Source organism: Lissotriton helveticus, chromosome 7 (genome assembly GCF_964261635.1).
Source record: "Lissotriton helveticus chromosome 7, aLisHel1.1, whole genome shotgun sequence".
NCBI classification, from domain to species: Eukaryota; Metazoa; Chordata; class Amphibia; order Caudata; family Salamandridae; genus Lissotriton; species Lissotriton helveticus.
The window spans coordinates 1,027,448,708-1,027,471,403 of NC_136068.1; the positions used below are offsets into that span (position 1 = coordinate 1,027,448,708).

General features: G+C 46.6%; 1 protein-coding gene across 1 annotated transcript in view; it reads left to right on the top strand.

The window, feature by feature from the left end:
* CCDC57 (coiled-coil domain containing 57) overlaps window positions 1-22,696 on the top strand; it is an 821,470-nt gene that overhangs the window by 139,009 nt on the left and 659,765 nt on the right. Inside the window, exons 2-3 of the mRNA XM_078653761.1 lie at window positions 14,286-14,696; window positions 15,556-15,664. Of these exons, the coding sequence (XP_078509887.1) occupies window positions 14,299-14,696; window positions 15,556-15,664 (507 nt within the window). The 5' untranslated portion in view covers window positions 14,286-14,298. The remainder of the gene's footprint in view (window positions 1-14,285; window positions 14,697-15,555; window positions 15,665-22,696) is intronic.

Below are 22,696 nucleotides of genomic sequence, written 5' to 3' on the forward strand. Positions count from 1 at the left end.
TATGCTGACTCAGGAGATAAGTCGTCAGGGGCCCCCAGATATCCCTGGGGCGAGATTTCAGCGGCAATTGTTCCGCATATGCATGAAGGTATTCCTGCCCAGTGGACAAGTCAAGGATCCAAGCCTTTAATTTAGGCGCCCTACCCCTGCCCTACCTGCAGGCCACCTGTCTTCGTGCCAAAAGCACGCCCAGTGCTAGGAATTTTCGGTGTGGTGTCTTTATGTCGCCAGTCAGCCCCAGCAGTGCTTTAAGGGGGATTGGTTCGATCTGAGTACCCAGCATGCGAGTCAGGCCCATGAATACCTCCTCCCAATAAGTAGCCACCCGAGGACACCCCCATGCCAAATGCATAAAGTCCGCCCCTCCTTGACCGCAGCGCAGGCATTTGTCATCTTCCCTAAGGTGGAGCTTATGCAACCTCGCCGGGGTATGGTAGAGCCGATGGAGAAACTTATAGTGCAGTAAGCGCAGCCTGCTGTTGCTGGAGACCGCGTCTGTTTGGAGGCAGGCCGCCTCCCACTGGTCGTCCGTTAGGGGGCTATCAAGATCCTCATCCCACACCCATCTGGCCCTTACTGGGTGAGGGAGAGGTGCGCTACGTACCCTCTTATGTAACAGGGAGATAACATGCGTGGGAGCATCCGCTTGTAACATTAAATGAAGCGACGTGAAAGTCTCCGGCTCTTTCGGGAAATCTGGGGTTTTAGCCCTAACACACTGTCTAAGTCTGGTGTAAAGGAACACATCCATGAATGAGTATTCGCACTCCCCAAAGAACTGGTCCTTCGTGCGAAATTCCCCCAATATACAAATCTCCCCAGGTCCTATACTGCAGTTTATCTAGCAGGTTTTGGCAAATCTTTTTATTCGTAACTGGCAGTAATGGGCAGTGTCGCAGTGACACCCTAGGGGAGTTCATCAGTTGCACCCCCTCAGCACGCGCCAACCAGTTCCACGCCTTCACTGTACAGTCATCCGTGGATGGATCCCTTTCCATCTCTTTGGAAGGGGTAAACACATATCCCGACGGTGGGACTGGGGCCATGTACCCATCCTCCACCGCAAGATGAGGCATAAACGGGGGTGGATAAAACCAATAGACCGTGAAGTGTGCTTGTGCGCTTTAATAATACTGTTCGAAATTAGGGACATCAAACCCTCGAAAATGATACGGCAACATTAGTGTGGCCAACATCAAACGTGCTTGCTTACCCCCCCCCATATGAGTCGCACTAGGTGCGTTTTAAGCGTATTGAAAGAAAAAGGCACCCGGATGGTAAGGGATATTTATGAATAAATATAAACATTTCGGCAGCATATTCATCTTAATTAAAGATATCCGTCCTGCCATCGAGAGAGGCAATTTAATCCATTTGGAAATGTTATCAGTCTATCACCCTGTCCATGGCCAGCCCATAATTTGTCTGCATTAGTGCGTCTTTATCTTTAGTGACATGAATGCCCAGGTATTTAAAATCTCCTGTCTCCCATGTTAAGGGATAGTCCAGCTGATGGGGCAATGTTTTGTCCGTCAAGGGGAAGACTGCGGATTTATTCCAATTTATTTGCACCCCAGCTATGGCCCCGAACTTCGTGATCTCCCGTAAGACTGGGTTAAGGTTGGTTTGTGGTTTATGGATGTACAGCGTGATGTCTTCTGCGTAGAGGGACACTAGTAACTGCCTGGATGGGTATATGAGGGCCCTATGATTATGATTCTGCCTCAGTTTCGCAGCTAGAGGCTCTATTTCTAAGGCAAATAGCACTGGGGAGAGCGGGCACCCCTGTCTTGTTCGTTTGGTAACCGGAAAGGCCTCAGAGCGGGAGCCATTAAGAAGAACCCTGGCACACGGTTGCGTGTATAGCAGTTGAATCCAATTTACAAAGGAGTCCGGCATACCCATATAGCTCAGTGTTCCTATCACATAGTCCCATTCTACAGAGTCGAACGCTTTTGTGGCGTCCGAAAAAACCGCCACCGCAGCACTATTCGGATCAATATCCTGCAATACAGCCAGGAGAGTCCGAAGGTTATGGGCTGTGGCTTGGTTCGGCACAAAGCCCGCTTGGTCGAGCAAAACCAACCGGTCTAGGAGAAGATTGAGCCTCGTCGCTAATATTTTCGCCAAGATTTTTGTGTCACTGTTGAGGTACGACAGAGGCCGATACGAGTCGCAGTGGACTGGGGACTTACTGGGTTTTAATAGTGACATTATCTGAGCTTCCCTCATTGTTGCAGGCAGGCTACCTTCCTCCAACTCTTCGTAGAATACTGCTTTCAATATGGATGCTAATATGGACCCATACGTTTTATAGAAGTCTATGGGAAGTCCCTCGGACCCCAGAGCCTTCCCTGATGACATGGACATAATGGCCTCCGTTATTTCATCTACCTCCAAATCTAGAGCCAGAAATTTACGCTATGTGTCCCCTAGCCATGCCAGTGCGGTGTCTTCAAAGTACCCCCGAAGATCTAGCGGAGGCCCTCTCTGCGAGGTATAGAGCTTGGTATAATACGCTACTAAGGTAGTCATCTGTTCAGGGAGATTTCTGTGCATTTGTCCCTGCTCATCCTGCAATTCAGTGACGCAGTTATGAAATCTAGGTGGGCGTACCGCGTTGGCCGACGCCCTTCCCAGCCGACTTCCTTCACCATACACCCTTGCCAAACAGTGCTTCCCCCGAAACTTACACTCTCTCTATCTGCCGCCTCCTCATATTCTGTCATTTTCCCTCTCAGGTTGGCCCGCAGCGTTCCTGTCTCACCGCCCTCACTTATTTCCTGTTCTAGCGTTTTCAGCTTGCCTTCTAATTTGAGTAGTTCTCGACGGAGGTCCTTTAGAACACCCTCTCCCTTGGAAATGCACCAGCCTCGCACTGTAACTTTGAACGCCTCCCAAACCGTCGTTAAACTTGCCACGAGTCAATATTCCTAGCGAAGAAATCCTGAATATCCTGTTCCATCTCCGTTCTAAACACGGCATCCTGCAAATGTAGGGGGTTCAGCCGCCAGTTAGGATAGGGGGACTGATCTATCGGGGTCTGAATTGTCACCAGTATAGGGGAGTGATCTGGGTACGTACGGGTCAGACGTGTCGCCCTGCTAACCCAGTGCGTCATACCCACCGTGACTAGTACATAATCCAATCTGGCCCAGGTGTTATGCACAGCCGAATAATGTGTTCCTTCCGTCCGTGAAGGATGCATGTGACGCCATCAGATTCTATTATGTCATGCAGGGTGCATTGGGCAGTGGTGTAGTGTGCTGCCACGGCATGAGAGCGATCGTGTTTGGGGTCTACCACAGTATTAAAGTCCCCTCCCCAGAGAACATACTTGGATCCACGCATGTGAAGTTTGCCTCTCAGCATGAGTAGGGGGTGCACGTCATCTGTGTTGGGGCCATAGTAATTCGCCATAGCAACATCATGTGAGTTCAGCTTCCCCCAAAGCAGGCAATACCTCCCATTAGGGTCCACCTCCATTCCTCCTAGCACAAACCTGACTCCCTGTTTAATAAGTATAGCCACTCCTCTGGAGTAGCTCGAATATGACGCAAAGTATCTATGGGAGGCCCATCGTGTTGCAAATTGGGGTGTGCTTCCGTGCTGAAGGTGGGTCTCTTGTAATAGAGCCACGTGGACATGGTGGTGATCTCGATATCCCAGCACTTGCCTCCGTTTCCTCGGATCATTCAATCCTCTCACATTCCAGGAAAGGATGTGGAGATCATTCCTATTACCTATGTCTTTCAGTCATGGTATCTATCTATTCCATTCTGACTTCTGCATTGGTCATGCTTGTCTCGATCAAACATACAGTGTAACCGTTCCCCCCGCCGAACCTCCCTCCCCCTCCCACTCTGGCTCCTCCAACCTGCCAAGTACATCCACCCTCTCCCTCCCCAACTTCAAAATCAGTCAGTTCAAGTCTAACTTCTGGGTAATCACTAGTACATCCAAATCCCCACCCACACCGGCTTCCCCAACACGCCGGGTAAAATCACCCTCCCCTCCCAGTATTATGTCCAAAGATCAGCATTCGTACACCCTAATATTAAACAATATATGTGAGAAGGGGAATGCCCTCAAGGGGGGACCACTAGGGGCTCTTGCCGTGCCCACTCAACCTCCCTATTTCACCCGTCCGCTAACCCACTTAACTAAGCGGGCTGCATTAATGGGACGGAAGCGAGTGTCCGGACGGTATAAGTGTCCTAACAACCATTAAACATCAATAATACATCAACCACTCTGTAGAGTTCTCGGGAGTCTCTTTGCCTTGACTCTGCGGGTGCCGCGCGTCGCAGGGACACAGAAACAGTCCGGATCCAACAGTGGGGACTGGTACCGCCGGCGTGAAGCTCCTTCCTGGGATGCCGCTCTGCGATCGCGCTTGAGGTACTCCTCCACCTGCTGAGGAGAGTTGAAGAAGTGTTGTTTTCCCCGGTGATGGATCTTTAATCTGGCAGGGTAAAGCATGGCATATGTAATTTCTTGTGCTTGCAGCTTCTTCTTCACAGCCGCAAACTTTCGACTGCTTCCTGCACGGTCTGGGTGAAGTCAGGATAGAAGGCCAAGGCCGTGTTCTCATAAAGTTAAACTCGGACAAGACCGAGGTTATGACGTTTGGAAATCTCCTGCCGAGATGGTCCTCAGGCTGGTGGCCAAGTGAAATCGGCCCTCCACTGGTCCCAGTGGCCAAGGTCAGAAACCTCGGGGTCATGTTCGACGACAAGCTGATATTTAGACATCAGGTGAATTCTGTGGTATCTGCCTTCTTTCATATGTTAAGGAAAATCAAGAAACTACTCCCTTATCTTCCCCCTTCTGCAGGAAAAACGCTAATTTCCACCCTCGTATTCTCTAAATTAGACTACGGCAACGCCCTTTTCCTTAATGCACAATAACAGGTCCTTAACAAATTGCAATCAATTCAGAACGCGGCAGCTAGGGTTCTGCTTGGCATCCCCAAACGTCATCCAACATCAGCGGCCATACGTCAATTGCACTGGCTACGGGTCAGAAATAGGATCAAATTCAAGGCCCTTTGCATTACCTACAAGGCAGTTCATAACGTAGGACCACGATTTCTGAGGAACGCATTCTACATCTATGCTCCCAGAAGACCATTGCGTTCATCCAGCTCCTGTCTCCTCTCAGTCCCCCGCACGAGAACTTCCACATGGGGAGACAGACGGTTCTTAGTGGCCGCCCCTAAGCTTTGGAATTCGCTCCCGTTGTCCATCAGACGCAGTCCCACTCTGACCAGCTTCCGAAAACTTCTTAAGACCTGGTTATTTGACCAATGATTCCTTCAGCGTGTTCTGTCCTGAGAAACATATGTGCCGAGACACCTTCGGGTATTTGCGCGCAATACAAAACACGAAAACATAAACATATTGCACTTCACCCTTCTCGCGAGCCAGGCGTAGGACAGTGTCCCTATCTCGATAGTTCAAAAAGCGCACTATCACCGAGCACGGTGGGGCTCACGGGGGTAGACACGCCGCCAGTGATCTATGGGCTCGCTCAATGGTCATGTGCGCTAAGAAGGTTTTTTCCCCAAATAGCTCCACCATCAGCCTTTCCATGAAATCCTCCATCATCCTGGTGTTTGTCGACTCTGCCAGGCCCAGTATCCGCACGTTGTTTCTCCGAGAGCGGGCCTCTAACTCCTCATTTTTGTCCGCTATGACCTTCAGCAACTCATCCATCTGGAGCATGTGCTGTTTGTTGGCCGCCGCCCCGTCCTCCAATCCCGACACTCTGTTCTGCCTCCTTGAGCCGTTCATCATGCTGATCAATCTTGGGCACCACTGCCTCAAGTCTACTATTCATAGCGTCCATCTTGGAGTCTATGGAACTAAGACTCTGTTGCATCCCCACCAGCAGCACGTTCCAGTCTCCATCTCGTGATTCTGGTGGATCCGGATCCGTATGTTCTTTGGAGTTCGAGCTGGGCGTCTTCCGCGCGTCGAAGGACAGCTTCACTTGTTTGGCCTCTAACCTCCCCATGCTGTCCGGCCGCGTATCACAGATACACTGTGGGCAGGGATGATATAAGTGTCCCACTCTGCGAGTTGTGCTAATGCACTGTCCTCTCCGCCGCAGCTTGTGGCCTCTTCCTACGCCTCCAGCCAGTAACACAGCACGATATGGGTAAGTCAGCCAGTGTGCGTCGTCACAAAATGAATGCCTGGGAGCCCAGGGGGGTTTTAGCAGCAAGTATTCACCCCAAAGCGATCAAAATCCAGCAAATGGGGGCAGTAAGGGACTGTGGCCGTCAAGTTGACACGGGAAGCGCCCTCCGTGCTTCGGACAACTCGCCGGGGGCCAGTAGCCAGTGCCCCCACGATCTCTGCACAAAATGGCGACTCGGGCCCACACCGCGTCGCGGTCGTCTCCTCGACCGTGCGCGCCTCCCCAAAGTGCCGCTGTGCACCACCTTGCGTACCTTATTCCAGCCTCAGGGCCGTAGCATCCATAAGAGCGCCCCCGTTGCCCCCAGGCTCTCCCGCTCCTCACTGCGCTGACCACTGGGCCGCGGGCCTCTCCGCCCGACTTCACACGCCGTGCGCAAGCCTCTGTCCACACTTCCGGCGATCCGCCAGAGCCCCCGCTCAGCAGACACCCCCGGTCACTGCAAGGTTTCCCCAATGGTCACCAAGTGGGCGAGTGGCACCGCCGCGCCCCGCAGTCGCCACCAGCCGCCCAGTAACTTAGTCGGCAGCGCAGCGGGGCCTACGCATCCCCGGCCTTGCTTAGCCACTCCAGCCGCCAAGGTCCCCCAGGCCGTCCTCGCCCCGCACCGCACTCAGGCACCGCCGCCCGTGACTGTACTCAGCAGAGGTCTCCCGCCAGCAAAGACGGGTCGTCAGAAGCAGCACGCTGTCCGCTGTCCAGTGGCACTATTTCCGGGCCGTTATGGGCAAAAGGATAAGGATGATTTATGAATTACCGCCCGGATCAGCAGGAGCCTCACCAAAGCGCGGCCATGACGGTCAAGTGCCACCTAGCAATCAAAGTTATTCTGGACTTCACATGACTACTATAATGTATTGCTGTGATACACAATCTGATAATTATTCCTTGGTACCTAGCTTGCTCATTGCCACTAATTGAATATATTTGTTACTTGTTTTACCACACCTAAATTTATACAATGCTACATTGAGATTTAGACACATTAACCGTTAATATGTGTACGTTTTTTTATTTGGATATTGTCTCGTAGTTTCTCGAGATTTCACATCTATTTATAGAATGTTATTAAACCTCACAGCTTTGAAAAAGTCCCATGAACGGACGAAATATGCAATACACGAATCTTCTATAAACAAGTAACATTGTCACAGGTGTTGTGCTTCCATTCTCTACATATTCCACACGGGGTCACACTCTGCGACTCTGGGCAATAGCTTGCTTAATCTCCACTACGGCCCCTCGCGGCGGGATGCCTGGCTTTCACCTTGTGGATACCCTGCCGGGGTATCTCACAGGGGAATACCAGGACGGGTTCCCTAAGCAAGCGCCTTGATACCTTCGGGTGATACGTGCGCTATATAAGTTGCAATACATACATACATACATTACTGAGCTGTTAACAATTCAACCCACACATCCTCGTTGTTATTCAAAGTCATAAGAGTATATACATAACGTGACACGTGTTGTGTATGCGCAACAGCGTTTAACCGCTGCTACCTCTGTAGAGGTAATAGTTGACAAAAACCTGCCACTTGCCCTGTCTGTCTGAGGCAGACAGTTCTGATCCACTTGGCGACATCCAGACTTTTTGAATCTGGACAGGAACTGAGAGAAAGACTGTAAAATTCCTGGAAACATGCCCACAGTGTATGATATAAACGTTTATGAGAGAAATTCGATGAAACCCTGGCTTTACTGCCCACCACATGCGCGCGGCTTGTGGCCGCGTAGCACGCGGTGCTGGCATGCGTTCCCTCACACCGGGCCGTTTGGCCTCTTCAGGAAGCCTGAGCAGGTTTCGTGTTTGACATTTGTGGGTTGCACTGTGAGCCTCTTCTGACCGCTGAAAGGTCTAAGGATTGCTAAGTTTAGCCTCGCGCCATGTGTCTGCTGCTGCCGAGAGCACTCACAGGACGCTCAGGGTTTGATTAATAGTTCCGAGAGAGATGGGTTGTTTTAATCATGCCGCGTTGTGGCCAGAGTAGGTGGGTTGGGTGGGGGGTGGAGGAGTGCATTAGCCAGAACTGCATTCTTCACTTAAAAACTAAAAAAACATGTTTTTAGATTATATTAATTACAATCAGCTCGTATTTGGTATATTCTCCATCGGTTTATTATTCAAACACCTCCATATACCAATAGTTATGAAACATTGGAAACAGTTGAAAAAGTTGTTTTGGAAGTAAGTAATGTTGTATATCTTATTTGTGTTGATTTTTGGGCCGCAGCCTTTTTACTTGATTTTCCCCCCTATTTTTCGATTGGATTCAGATTATCATGTTTTGGTTTAACATTAGTGTTGTCCTGTTATATTTCACACATTCAAAATCAGTTATACATTTTCATATTTCTGAAGCTAACCGTTTTGGTAGATAAAGAAACATATACCTTTAGGGGCCATGTCAATGTTGGTGCATTCTGTAGCCTGTATGGCTTTTATGCCCATCAGAAATGGGTGTTTTCTGCCTTTTCAAATATGTTCCACTCACTTCTAGAACAGTTTATCTACGTGACCACAGCCGAGGACCTATACTTGTACACAGCCTGCCAAGCGGAACTTTCCCCCCAAAAAGCAACGCGTTAGATGTTTTAGATAAGAGGAAATACTTATGAAAGACTCCAAAAAGACCCTTTGAACGCATTTTGGAACTGCAGGATGCGTGTGATGAAACTCGGGTTGTGGCCGGGTAAACTCTTCTGCTACAAAAATGAGATGAGACACAGAAATACAAGACATTTGCATAGGCTTATACCAGGCTGTTCTCTGCCACTTGGACACAATTGGCAGTCTCAGTACCTCCTTGCAAGAAGAGCATGCCAGGATAGCTGGCTGCCTTAAGCCTCTCTGCTGAAATCTTCCAAAGCCTGGGGAGTGAGGAACATGTGCAGCAAGCGTTGGCAACTCTCTGATCGTGATTTCTGTAAAGTACCTTTAAGCCCGTTTGTTTTGTGTTTCTACTATTACTTCTCATGGGCTCTTATTAGACCTGTCAGCCTAAGGGTAGTTTTCCCCCAAACGTTTTGCCTGCTCCCCTCTCATTTTTTGCTGAATTAGTTATTGTTCGCCCTAGGACTTTACTGCTGCTAACCAGTGCCAAAGTGCTTGTGCTCACTCCCTAAAACATGGTAATATTGGCTTACACCTGATTGGCATATTTAGCTTACTTATACGTACGTCCATAGCAAAGTGATATAAACAGTGCTTTAAATGGGCCGGTACTCACCGGTACTGAGTACCGGCACCTCTAAGATTTATCACTCTGACTACCAGTACTTCTCCACTTCCGAGGAGAGTACCGGTACTCAGGAAAAGGTAGGCCCATTGACTGTGAGTGCTAGTGAGCAGGAGTGGAACTATCTCTGGCAGCCAAGGCACCGCTTCTGTAGCCCCGATCTGAGTCCCAGCTGAGCTATTCAGCAGGCCTCATTTGATTAATGTCCGGGTGCTCACCATTACGTTGTGCTTGACAAAGCAGGGTCCATTAAGGCCCTGTGCTGTCAATCATTTTCACACTATGGTGTGCATTTGTGCAAACACAGGAATGATGTCAGTCCCCTGGCAGTAGTAATTAAAAAAGCCATGGTATGTGAAGAGTATACAATGGCTTTTATCATACCCAAATCTTTTGTGTGTCTGCTTATGCTTGTGTGTTTGCCTCCATGTGTATGCCTGTTTTCGTAAGAAAAAAGTGAGAGAAAGAAAGAGAGAATCAAGACACTCTCGGGAGGTTTTTTAAAGAAAATGGGTGGCACTTTGTGTGTACATGTCTGCTCAGCGACACAGGTTTATAAGTAATGTAAAAGGGAGGGTTGGTGGGTGGGTGAGTGAGTGAAAGGGTGGATGGATGGATGGGTGAGTGAAAGGGTGGATGTGAAGATGGATGGATGAATAGATGGATAGATGAGTGAAAGTCTGAATGGATGGGTGAAAGAGGGTGGTTGATTGGATAAAAGGGCGAATGATGGGTGGATAAGTGGAAGATTGGATGGATGAATGACAGGGAGGAAGGATGGATGAGTGAAAGGAGGGATTCAGTGAAAGGGTGGATGGAATGAAAGGGTGGATGGAATGAAGGAGTAAATGGGTTGATGGATAGATTAGCGAAAGGAATGATAGATGAGTGAAAGAGTGGAGGAAGAGATGGATGAGTGAAATGATGAATGGATAGGTTTGGAGATGGATGGATAGGTTTGGATATAAAGGGTGGACAGACGGAATGGTGAAAAACTGAATGATGGATGAAAGACTGAATAGACAACAGAATGTAAAGGTTAAATGGTGGTCAACAGGAGGTAAATGGTAGGATGAAAGGATGAATAGATAGATGGAGGAGACAAGAGATCTCTTTTTGTGAGGATCATGATGAGTTGCTTCATTTGCTTGGTGCCATTAGAGCTTTGGTTCCAAGTGGGGTTTTTTCAGTTTCTCCCTACTCACATGCTCAAAAATATATAGTATTGTTCCAAACAACAGCAAATAACAGTATGTTATTAAGAAGGTGCATCTATTGCAAAAAAAAAAAGAAATGTTAACATATTATTGCATTTGTCTTTAATTTTGTGTAATGAGTTGACCTGCTTTGTTTATATAAACACATTTCTCATGTGTTTTGGTATGTGCTGCAACTATTATAGAAGTTAAGTATCATCAATTCTTTCCCTTAGCCCCTCCCACTCACTACTCCTCTAGCTTATTTTAATGAGTACCTGCACTTTTTTTCCCCATTTAACCGCTACCGCGCTAGCGGGTTTTCCCGCTGTGCGCTGAAATTTGAAAATCGCGCGGTTTGTGACAAAGCCAGCTCGTCATCCGCGTAGCGCAGGTAACGCCCATGACGAGCTGGCTTTGTCATCCGCATCGAAGGGGTTAAAGCACTGGATATAAACTGGGCTGGTAAACTAAATGCTATTATTGTGAGCCTTCAGCACTCATTGTGTCACCCACTTAAGTAGCCCCTTAAAACATTTCTCAGGCCTGCCATTGAAGTTATATGCAGTTTTAAACTGCCAACTCGACTTGGCAAAATAATCCCATTGCCAAGCCTACAACTTTTTAAATTACATACAAGTCACTCCTCACGAAGGCCATAAACAGCCTGTAAGGCAATGTGCATTGTAATTAAAATGTTGCACATAAACGTTTGTTTTACATATTCTTGTAAGAAAAACTCATACATTTGTTTTTCACTACTATGACCAGGATTGTGGCTATTGCTTGAGTAGAGAGTTTCAGCTCCCTCGACCAACAACCCAATTTCTCACAGGCTTAAGAAGTCGATTGTAGTATTCAGCCTAATACGGCACCCACCAAACTAGGTGAGGGAGAATTATTGCTATCTCAGCCTCTGGGCACCATACAGAGGTCCTTTCTTAAGTAGCTAGAAGCCTACAGTTACACAGTCCAGTGCAACTTTTACTTTGACCCAACCACCCTGAAACGGCATTAAAGGGCAGAAATCCTGAGATGAAATCTGAAGTATATTTTCAGCACCGCAGAATTAGAAGAACATTCTTTGCCAACGCAACCTTCTACTGCTAGCTGCCAAGGACCCAGCCCCACTCGCATGTAGGGTTCACAATGGAGAGAATTTAACCAAGCAGATCCCGAGTATTTAATCACACTTGTCTTGAGTGTACCTCCCCTCCCCCCAACTTGATTTTCTTGTTTTTAGCAGGTCAAGTCTTTTTGCTGGCCTGCATCTTCACCATCTTTGCGACCTTTGTAGACCCTGACTTGCTTATGCCCTCTTTTGGACTTAGACTTTTTAAAACTCTTCTTTGTGATGGGGTTTCCTCCGTTGAATGCTCTATTCATTTAGTAAAATGTTTATGAAATCCTTATTCCATTTGGACTTCTTTTAATGCTTTAAATGTTTACCCAGTTAGGGTAAAAACGACAGTCGAGTCATTTTATTTCCAGATATTTCCATTTTCATCTTCTAGCTCTTAGTGATTTTTAGTTCAGCTTTTAAAGTATTTATATTGATCTTTATGTGAACCGTGTTCCCTTCCTTTGCATGTGCCTGTCGTTCCTGCATTCATCAGACCCTCCAGCACCAGGGCCTCGTGCTTGGCCAGCTACCTAAAGGATCCAAGGGCAATCCAGGGAGCATTTGTACCACTTCTGTCTGTGAATAGCTGGATTCAGTGTTGTGGAAAATCAGCCAGCGCACAGTAGACTCCTAGGCACTCTTTCACCCTATTCCACCTGTGACTTTCACACACCTGTTACTGCAATCACTGCCCTATTGGACTCTTGCTCTCCTTCCATCAATATGAAATTGAGCATTGACACAGGTGACCAAGGACATAATAGCTGACGCTGAGAACCCAGTTAACACGGATTAATTGAATTTGACTAATCAAGTCCCTTCTTGTAAAAATGTGGATGAAGTAAGTGAGGCTAGTCTCTGTACGCTGTGGCAAAAGGGATGGCAAATGTAGAGCCAAGTGCTTTAGTGAGAGCTCTCAGTCAAGCACGGTATTCCTCTAAATGTTGTACCTTGACCAACCTAACTAAATCTCAGTGCTTGATTCCTCCACTGCCCTTCCCTCATCCACTCCCACCCCCCAAAAGCAAAATCTCCAAACATCACCCTCTGCTCTCAAGGTCTCTCCGTACAGGAGTACTTGGAGATGATCACATTGTTTTTATGCTCACTACAAGCATCACTGAAAACATAACCTGGATCCCATCTCATACCGACATCTTACCCGTTCTGCTTTGTCCACCGTCCCCAGATGTGATTTGACGCTCATCTACCCTGGACTCTGTTCCCTGGCTTTACTCACCCCTTCAACTTCAGCCAATCTCCACACTTTACTTCCGCCGGTACCACTTCTTCCCTTATTTTTTTCAGGGTATTGCAACACCTTCCTCCTTTTCGCGCACGCACTCTCTGTGTGTTGTACCCTCCCTTATTTATTTCACTGTATTTTCTCTATCACCCACCACTCCCTCCAATTTGACCCTCTCTGCCCCCGGGGCCTCAACCTGCTCTTAGGTGGCCTATAAGTGACATGTTGGCACTAAATAATAGGATACGATTTCTTATTTGAAATTGTTTTGTTTTTATTGGTACTCCCGGAGTGCATCAGCGCTGTACATAGCAGAAGGGCAGAAGCCTGTTATAGGTACTTTGCATAGACTTGTGGGTAATATAAAATAGTGTACAATATTAAGTAAGCTGATGGGTAGGGCTTTTTTGTTGGTGTTGAAGGCTAGAGGAGCAGGTTAATAGGCTTTTATCGGCAAGAGGAAGTGCTCCTTGAACAGATGGGTGTTTAACTAATTTCTGAACTTCATGGATATACCAATAGGGGTTAGCCCTACTAATCCCACTTGGACCTGGACAGAAACTTAATGAAACAGATAAATTGGTCACATGTGGGAATCGATAGTTGCCTAACTTACCCTTAGCCTGTAAGCTTATTAATCGGTCACTGGTCTGGTTGAGACTTCCAAATGATCATTTATTAATCTTTTTACAAAGCAAATCCCCAAACTCCTAAACTGGGGTGTGAAAAGCAGTGTATCTACATATAAAAATGACAGAACAAATATCTATTCACAGTATACAACGAGACCTATTAAAAAAATATATATACATAACTCTGTAAAAACAATATACATAAGCAAATACAGTGTAACATAACAAACATAAATTCAATGTTCCTATAACAATAGGAACCGTCTCTCTTCCCAACAATGTAATCCAAATACATAGCTGCAACTTCTCAATATGATAGGCTGTCCATTTTAGTCCCTTATCGTGACACCCATGGCGAAACGTCACCTTAAAGGACTATCTCTAAGATGGACTGCCTATGATATTGAGGTTTCAAAGCCTATAGCTGGACCTTAAAGCTACAGTGGAGAACAGGGTGAATTTGGGGTACCTAACACTGTGATCTGTCTGACCTCTAAAAATGGCTCTTTTTAGCACTTTGAAATCACCCAGGGCTGAGAATGTTTGGGAGGTATATAGATTATATAACATCCGTATTCTTTGGTTGTTGATAATATCGCTTTCTCATCCTCAAATATTTACTACCTAGTGTGCTTTCTCTTTCAGAGCTTGGGAAGCGATGCAGCAGGACGACGAACTTGCCGAGCTCCTTGTTTCCAAAGAGCAGGAATGGAAAGAGCTGCAGGCTCGACGAGTGAGCCTTTTAGAAACTGCGTTAAAGGACACCAAACGCCAGCTCCAAGACCAAAGCCAGAAGTATAGCCGGCTGAAGGAAGATTTTACCTACAATCTGCGTCTTATGGAGGAACGAGACCGTGAGCTGGAGCGGTATGATGCCATGTTCACACATCTGAAAACTGTTGAAAATGCGAAGCAGGCTGAAGTCAGTGAGCTCAAGATCCAGGTAGAGAAGCTTCAGCAAGCAGTTAATAAAGAGATGCAAACCAGAGAGGGCCTACAGCACCAGTACCAACAACGACTGAAAGAGCACCAGCTGGAGCTTGAGAAGATGCGAAGGTCAGCGCTCATTGCTTTTATTTTGTGCTGTCTGGATCTCGATCCTCAAATGTTATATTTGTCCTTGTTTCTCCTGCTCTCTTTCTTCTCTAACCTTGTGTGTGGTTTCTGCTGAGTCTACCATCTTCCAGGTCAACTGTCCATGTAGGATCACATCTCTGTCAGTGACCAGTTTTTTAGGGGACTAACAAAGCTTGGCATCGCTTAGTTAGAAGACTTGGTCAAGACCAGAACATTTGACTCTTAATTTGGAAGTGTTCTAAGGAAGTGATGGAACCTACTTTTTGAGCTACTGCTATGTGGGATCTTCCTGAAAATGTAGCCAGGCGACCTGAGCTCTAGGTAGGTGCTGCACTGGTTCTAGGAAGTAACTTCACTAGCTTGATGACCATCCTGCTAAGAAGAGAACACACAGCCGTTCTACATTCTGCTGCTTGTGGCAGTGGCTCCGGGGCGCACTTGGAGTTTCAGCTCAAGTAACATTTTCCTAGCATTACTTGACAAAGAACAGAGGCCCATTGACATATATACACTCACTCTAAGTCGATGTGGAGGTAGAAGTAGTAAATCAACACTTATTTTTGCAGTTCGATATAAAAACTCGATATCTGGTAGAACATAATAAAATAGTGTATACTTGTAGGGTGTGCATTCCATTGGAATGTTGATGTTCACATTCTTTCAAGTTCCACAGCCAAAAGGACATAGCTTGCTCACTTGCATGAATGCGCACAATTTGTTGATTGTAAGTGCCCTCACCCTGCTCCTCAGATTTCATTGCCCACAGTTCACACAATGGGTTGTCTTCAGAGTTGTTCACTCGTACATAAATGCTCATGACTTGCCTTCTGATATTCAGCTCAAAGGATGATGAAATTGACCGCCATCGTGAAGACTATGAGAAGCTAAAACGTCAGCTGGAGAGAAAGATCCAGGAGGTGGAAGGAGAACTTGGTTTACAAAAGCAGGTAACTTCTTTTTACTTAACCTTTCATTTAATGTCTTTTGTGGAATGATAAAGTCTTGTGTATATAAGTGTGTTATGTGCATCACTACTTCTATGATTGTTAGCAATAGTCCACCCTGTTTTCGCCCTTGCCTCCCCCTTGATGCACTCTCTTCCCTGCTTTATGCCATCACCCACCCTTGTGCATCTTCTCCTCTGTCTTTTGACTGACGCACCTCTCTCCCCCATCCCCCTCTTTGCTCTTCCCGTCCATTCTTTGGGTTCTAGTCCTAGGTACTTTCTATTCGGAATCCCACATGCAACTCTTCTATCTTGGCTAAGTCACCCCTAAACATTCCTGCCAAAACCAGCCCAGCAGTGTGCTACGGGTCACCTTACTTTTCCACTTTAACGTTTCACCCAACACCATGGTAAATAACAGATCTAGAAAAGTGTGCAGCAAAATAGCTGTTTATTGAACAATACAATAGAAAATAATCACACTGTATTTCTAAATTAGGGTAGTATAAACAAGCTGAACTACTGAATACTTCTGGGTGAAGATATCTGGGACTTTAGTTGTGAGCGGGTGTGTTGAATAAAATCTTGTTGAAGTGGAAGCTTTTGATGGCAGAAAAGAGGTGTCAAGCATTCTCATCGTTTTTTCAAGGGCATGCGAAAATGCTATAACAAAAGACAGGGTTTGAGTGGGTAGGTAGGAAGGTGGCGCCTGCCCAGAGTGGAAAGCTCATCACTGTTTCATATATAGTTGGACGGTGCTTACAGGGGATTGTTTAATCCTGAACCCCCTTCTAAAGACCTGAGGTCTTGTAAATGTACAAAACAAACCTGTACATACGTCTTCAAGATTTAAAGCAGAGTACGTACTCTGTCTATTCGAGGCAAACATCACTTATACAGTACATGTATACATTTTATCCGACACGATAAATGTTTGGGTCCCAGACGCTGCGGTCTCTCTCGTGGACAAGCGTGCTCGCTTGGTCAGCTTGGCCAGTCCTCTGACTGTCCAGATAATATTCTGACTTCTCGTGGTGGACTTGATTTGTGCCCGATCCACCAGATTGACTTCATCCCAGTGACCTTATTTTTTGTACAACCGGCAGAAAGATATCAGATCTCCTTAACTTGCCTAAAGCCCTGAGGAAGTCTGGCGTCATTCACCCAGACGAAACACGTGTTGGCTGGGCAATCTCTCAAAAATAAAAGAAGAACAACGTCAAATGTGAAACGTTTATTGTGCCAGATAAAATGTATATATGTACTGTATAAGTGTGGTTTGCCTCGAATAGACAGAGTACTTACTCTGCTTTAAATCTTAAAGACGTGTGCGCAGGTTTGTTTTATGCGAAAATGCTGTTGTATTAATTTGTTTGACGTATGATCCTATTACTTCAGAATTCAAGTATATAAAAGATATGCCTTCAGTAAGTTCAGGGAAGATAACTAGTTTGAATCATGCACAGAAGATTTAGGAAAAAGCTCAAATTAACAATGAAAAATAATACTTTCATAACTATGACCTTTCTTTGTAATTAGAAAGCAAATGGCTCTATTATTTTAACTAGGAAAAGGGAATGAACTAAAGCAGACTACAAATACCTGGTGGGAAACTTGTTATGATGACATTTATAAGAAATAAGTATTGCACAGGCTTTCTTAAAAGAGGCTTCTCCTAGTGAGCTTCAACAACTGACATTTTGAGACTCCTCTACTTTTTTTTAGAGCCAGAGTTAGCTTGTGTAGAGACTGTACTCCTAGTGTTTAGTCAGACTTAATGCTGTGCATATAAGGGTTTTTCTGAGGCGCAGGAGATGTGGATCTCTCTTGGCTGGTTCTAGAACTTACCACAATTTTTGGCTGTGAGATCCTTCTCTTGTCCCTACATTCTAAGCACCACTTAACTATCTTTTTTATGGTCTCCTTGATCTAAATGTCATTCTTTTTGGTAAGCACATGAGAGGCCAAATATATATTTAAGGATTGAACACAGACTTATGCCTCCAGTACAAGGCAAAGCTTTGCTGGTGAACAAAACCCCCCAACTGTCACTGACTTATAGTTGCTTTCTGGTCTGAGACATGGTTTGCAAATGTCCCAGGAACACCTCATATCTCTCATGTGCTTCAGCTTTGCTACTTTCAGACAGGAAAGCACAGGACTGACTGACAGACAGAAAAGACAGACTTATTCAGCCTCACTCCAAGATGCATGTGGAGCGCTTCACAGTTCGGTGCAAGATAGGCTAGATGACACTGTTAATATTGAAATAATATGTTTCAGTGTTATTCAATTTGGTGGCACTCATTTTATGGGGTTTGGCACAACATGTGGTGATTTTCAAAACATTTAAATATTTGAGTTCTGTAGCAAGCATTTACTCAGAGGCCACCATACCTCCCATTTGTACAGCACGTCGTATGTGAGAGAGTCCCTATACTGAACTCTTCTCTTCAGTCCCCATACAAAACTGTGCGTTTTGCAACACTTATGATAAACCTTTTGACTGATTTTAAGTAAGAAAATCTTCCCTTGATAGCTTTGTCATGCATAGCTGCGACAGCCAGCTGTCCTATAGAAGGTCGTTTCTGGGATTTTTGGCCAAAGGAACACTGACATCTAGCAGCTAATGTTAGTGTAGAGTGCAGTTGGCTTGATGCCTCAGAACTCTGGAGAGAAATAACTTTCTTCATAAAATGACATTCCTTAGCCATGAAATCTACCAAACCATTAACTACTATCCGAGAGTCTCCCTCTGTAACACTGGCCTAAGGATGTCCCCTCTTCAGGTAATGAATCAGCTAGGACCTTCAGAGCAGCGACGGTTCCTCCGCTACGGCAGAGGACCACCACCTCACTGCGCGCAGAGGCCAACAAAAAATAAATGCAGATCATTTTATTTTTCATCCTGTGGCCGAGTCATTGGGTGGGGCCACAGCACTGCAGCAGGGGGAGGAGGAGTCGTGGGCCCTTCTGTTAGTGCGCATGATGGTTTGGACGGCCGTCTTAGGATGGCCAAACCGTCAAGCGCACTGACATCTCTTCAATCCAGCTGTATTGCTGGGTGGAAAGATCAGCAGGCACAGGCTCTCCACTCCAGAGGGGTGGGGCCACAGCACTGCAGCAGGGGGAGGAGAAGTTGTGGGCCCTTCTGTTAGTGCGTATGATGGTTTGGACGGCCGTTTTAGGACGACCAAACCATCACGCGCACTGACATCTCTCCAATCCAGCTGTATTGCTGGATGGAAAGATCAGCAGGCACAGGCTCTCAGCTCCAGAGGGAGCACAAAACAAGCCAGCTCTGCCCAATCCCGACACTACTCTCCTGGTGAGAGCACCGTCAGGATTGGCCCCGCAGGGGAAGTTGGGAGCTTCAGCCGGTGCCAAGAGCAGGAGAAGACCGGTGAGCAGAGCAGCGAGTAGAAGACTGGCAGGTACGTCATTTTTTCAGGCCTCACTACATTTTCCTGACACCAGCCGCTACTGCTTCAGAGCCATCTAAAATGGCACAGTGAGGACTTTCCGCAATCTCCAAAATGGCACAAAAATGTAAGTGCTTTAAAATGTCCCCTTTTTGGAACACCTTGAAATATAATACACCTTCAAAAATGTATTTCTCTATCAAGATAAAGGCACAATAGTAACATCGCCCTAATTTTTTTTTCTTTGTTTTAAAACAATTTTTATTGGGTTTTGTGCCATACATCATACAAAATCAAGTACATTCCTATGCTCACCTACGCTCCCAAAGTAGGCCCCCTCAGTTATGTATCCGATCACAGGCTAGGATGTAAACAAGATAACGATACAGAACCCCAGTAAAGGATTAACCTCAACACTCTCTTTCAAGTTTCTTAAAGAACTCCCCTATAAACCCTCCCACCTCCCCAATTTCCCATCATCGATGATTACAATCAACACCAGTTGTAATATGCTGCGTGCACAGGAGTGGTAAATAAGGTTCTATGGCCCAGATGTAGGTAAAAAATATTTACCGATTCTTAATTACCGAATTTTACCGATTCGGTAATTAAGAATCGGTAAATATGAAGGGTGGACATGTAGGTCCATCCAGATGTGTATTTTACCGATTCGGTAAATATCTGTATTTACCGAATCGGTAAATACCGACCGGTAATGCTCCATTCATTCCTATGGGCTTTGAAGCCCATAGGAATGAATGGGGCATTACCGGTCGGTATTTACCGATCGGTAAATACCGATTTTGACAAGGGTGCAGGGGGTGTCACTTTGACACCCTCTAGCACCCCCAAAAAAGGTTCGGGGGGCCATATGGCAGGCATACCTGCCCTAAGGACAGGTCTGCCTGTCATATGGCACAGGTGTGCATGCACACATGTGCATGCACACCTGAATCGGTATTTTAACATCAAATACAATTTGATGGTAAAATACCGATTTTGTAGGCCTTGTGGGACTCAGAAGAGTCCCACCTACATATCAATTTTACCGAATCGGTAAATATACCGGTCGGTAAATTTACCGACCGGTATATTTACCGAATCGGTAAAATTACCGATTTGCCCCGTTACAGTCCCCCTACATCTCGGTAGCCAAATACCGGTCGGTAACGGCCGAATTCGGCCGTTACCGACCGGTATTTGGCTACCTACATCTGGCCCTATGTGATGTGCCTGTCATGTCTAGGGGACATTCTCCAGCTGTGTGATTATTCTACTATTTCCCCCTGCATACCATAGTCTCGCAAAGATTGCACTAATGCATCCCACGCCTGGGCTGCTTCCAAGGCCTTTTCGTTGCGTTGCCGCTGCGCAGTTTGGAACCTTAGCGGCCCCTCACCTCCGGCCCACTTAAGGAATTCATTCTTCCATCTAGTGCTATTTGGTCCTACTGTCGCTTTCCAGTGCTGTGTGATTTCGCGTTTAGCCAATATGAGCCCCAGATCTATGAATTTACTCGTAATCTTATTTTTGGGAGTATGGGGGAACCAGTGTAGAACACCCACGGCAAAGTCAAATTCTAGGTCCCTCTCCGTTACCGCTTTCAGGGTGTCTCCCACCACATTCCAGTAAGGAACTAACACAGGGCACGATAACATCGCCCTAATATCCCAAAATAGGGCATTTCCAAACCTAAGGTGCCTGGAAAGTAGTTTAATGGGAAACTTTGGCATACCTCCACACCTTGCTACACTTTAAACAGCCTTGTGATTATCAAAATCCCCTTTTGCTCCCTAAATATGAAGCTCTTTTCATCGTGTAGTCAGTTTTCCCACCAAAATCATTCTCATCTAAGATGCCCTCATCAAGAGCATTCTCTCCAGTGACATTTTCGTGGATGACATACCATCTGTAATTTATGTCCTGACGACAATGCCTGGCAGATGGTACCTATAAACTGTGTAGCTGGTCGCATGTGGAAGATTAAGGCCCTAAAAAGGTCGCTCATAGCTTAGGTGCTGTGGGTGGTTGCTTATAGATGAGGCCTCGTAGACGGTTGCTCCTAGACAAGGTTATGTAGATGGTTGCTCATAGGTTAGGCCTTGTAGATGGTCAGTGATAGATTAGGCCCTCTGGAGGACGCTCATAGACAAGACGCCTCTAGATGAGACATAGATGGTCAATGGCCTTGATGACCATTGTGAACGATGGCCTCCTGAAGGATGGTTCCATAGGCAGTGGCTCTGCACACACCTTTATAGACAATGCATTAGTAGACAATGACACCCTAGTGATGGCCTCATTAAGGGCATCTTTAGACACCTCATCATCGATGCGCCTCAAATGTTTTTCTGCAAGCCCAAAGATATTGAGCATTTAATATAAGGTCAGCATTTCAATTCCCTTTTCCCTTAAGAACTACTCTGACAGCTTTCAGTACACTGTCTCATAATGAAGGAGGTCTGAGAAGGAAATGGATAACGAAGGAGATTTACCCTATCATATTATCAGGATCCACTAATTAATGAAAAACTGGAATGCACACCCTTTATGATGCCTTCCTGACACAGCCTTCACCCAGCTGCCTGCTCCAGCTCTGGTAGCTCAGCCTGTAAAAGAAGAGTCTACCCCTGGTGATCTGCATCTAGTCTCCAGCTGAAGAGGATGAAAAGGAAATGCCCAGTAAGAGGAGTGAAACAGTTGGAACAATGCGTTCTGACCCACGCGTGTTCCGACTACGCAAGCTCGACCAAGCTTGCCTAATCCGCACATATGCCGTAACCACGCATATGTGTGGTTAAGGCAGTGCGCAGTCTAGCTGCTGGAAGACCGAAGCAGGAAGACGCTGCAAGGAGGTAAGTGGGGCTGGGAGGGGTCGTTTTTAGGGCTGGGAGGGGGTCAGGTAGTTTTTAGGGCTGGGATGGAGTCGGGGTAGTTTTTAGGGCAGTGGAAGGAGTTTGGGTAGTTTAAGAGACAGCGCAGGGGGGAGGGGTAGTGTAACTTATGGGCCAGGGTTTTAGGCCTTAGGGGAGTGGGAGGGGAATGGGTAGTTGGGTTAGTTTTTAGGATGGGTGGGGAGGTAGGGTAGGTTTTAGGGCAGTTGAAGAGTTTGGGGTAGTTTAAGAGACAACGCGGGAGGGTGGGGTAGTGCACGTAAAGGGGCAGGGTTTTAGGCTTTAGGGCAGTGGGAGGGGAATGGGTAGACAGGATGGTTTTTAGGGCTTGGGGGTCCGGGTAGGTTTTAGGGCAGTGGAAGCGGTTGGGGTAGTTTAAGGGACAGGGTGGGGGGTTGGGGTAGTGTACATAAAGGGGCAGGGTTTTAGGCCTTAGGGCAGTGGGAGGGGAAAGGGTGAATGAGGTAGTTTTTTAGGGCTGGGGAAGTCAGGGGTAGGATTTAGGCAGTGGAAGGGATTAGGGTAGTTTAAGGGACAGCGTGGGGGGGTCGGGGTAGTGTATGTGAAGGGGCATGGTTTTAGGCCTTAGGGCAGTGGGAGAGGAATGGGTAGATGGGATCGTTTTTAGGGCTGGGTGGGTCGAGGTAAGTTTTAGGGCAGTGGAAGGGATCGGGGTAGTTTTGGGAACAGCGCGGGGGTGGGTAGGGGCAAGGTAGT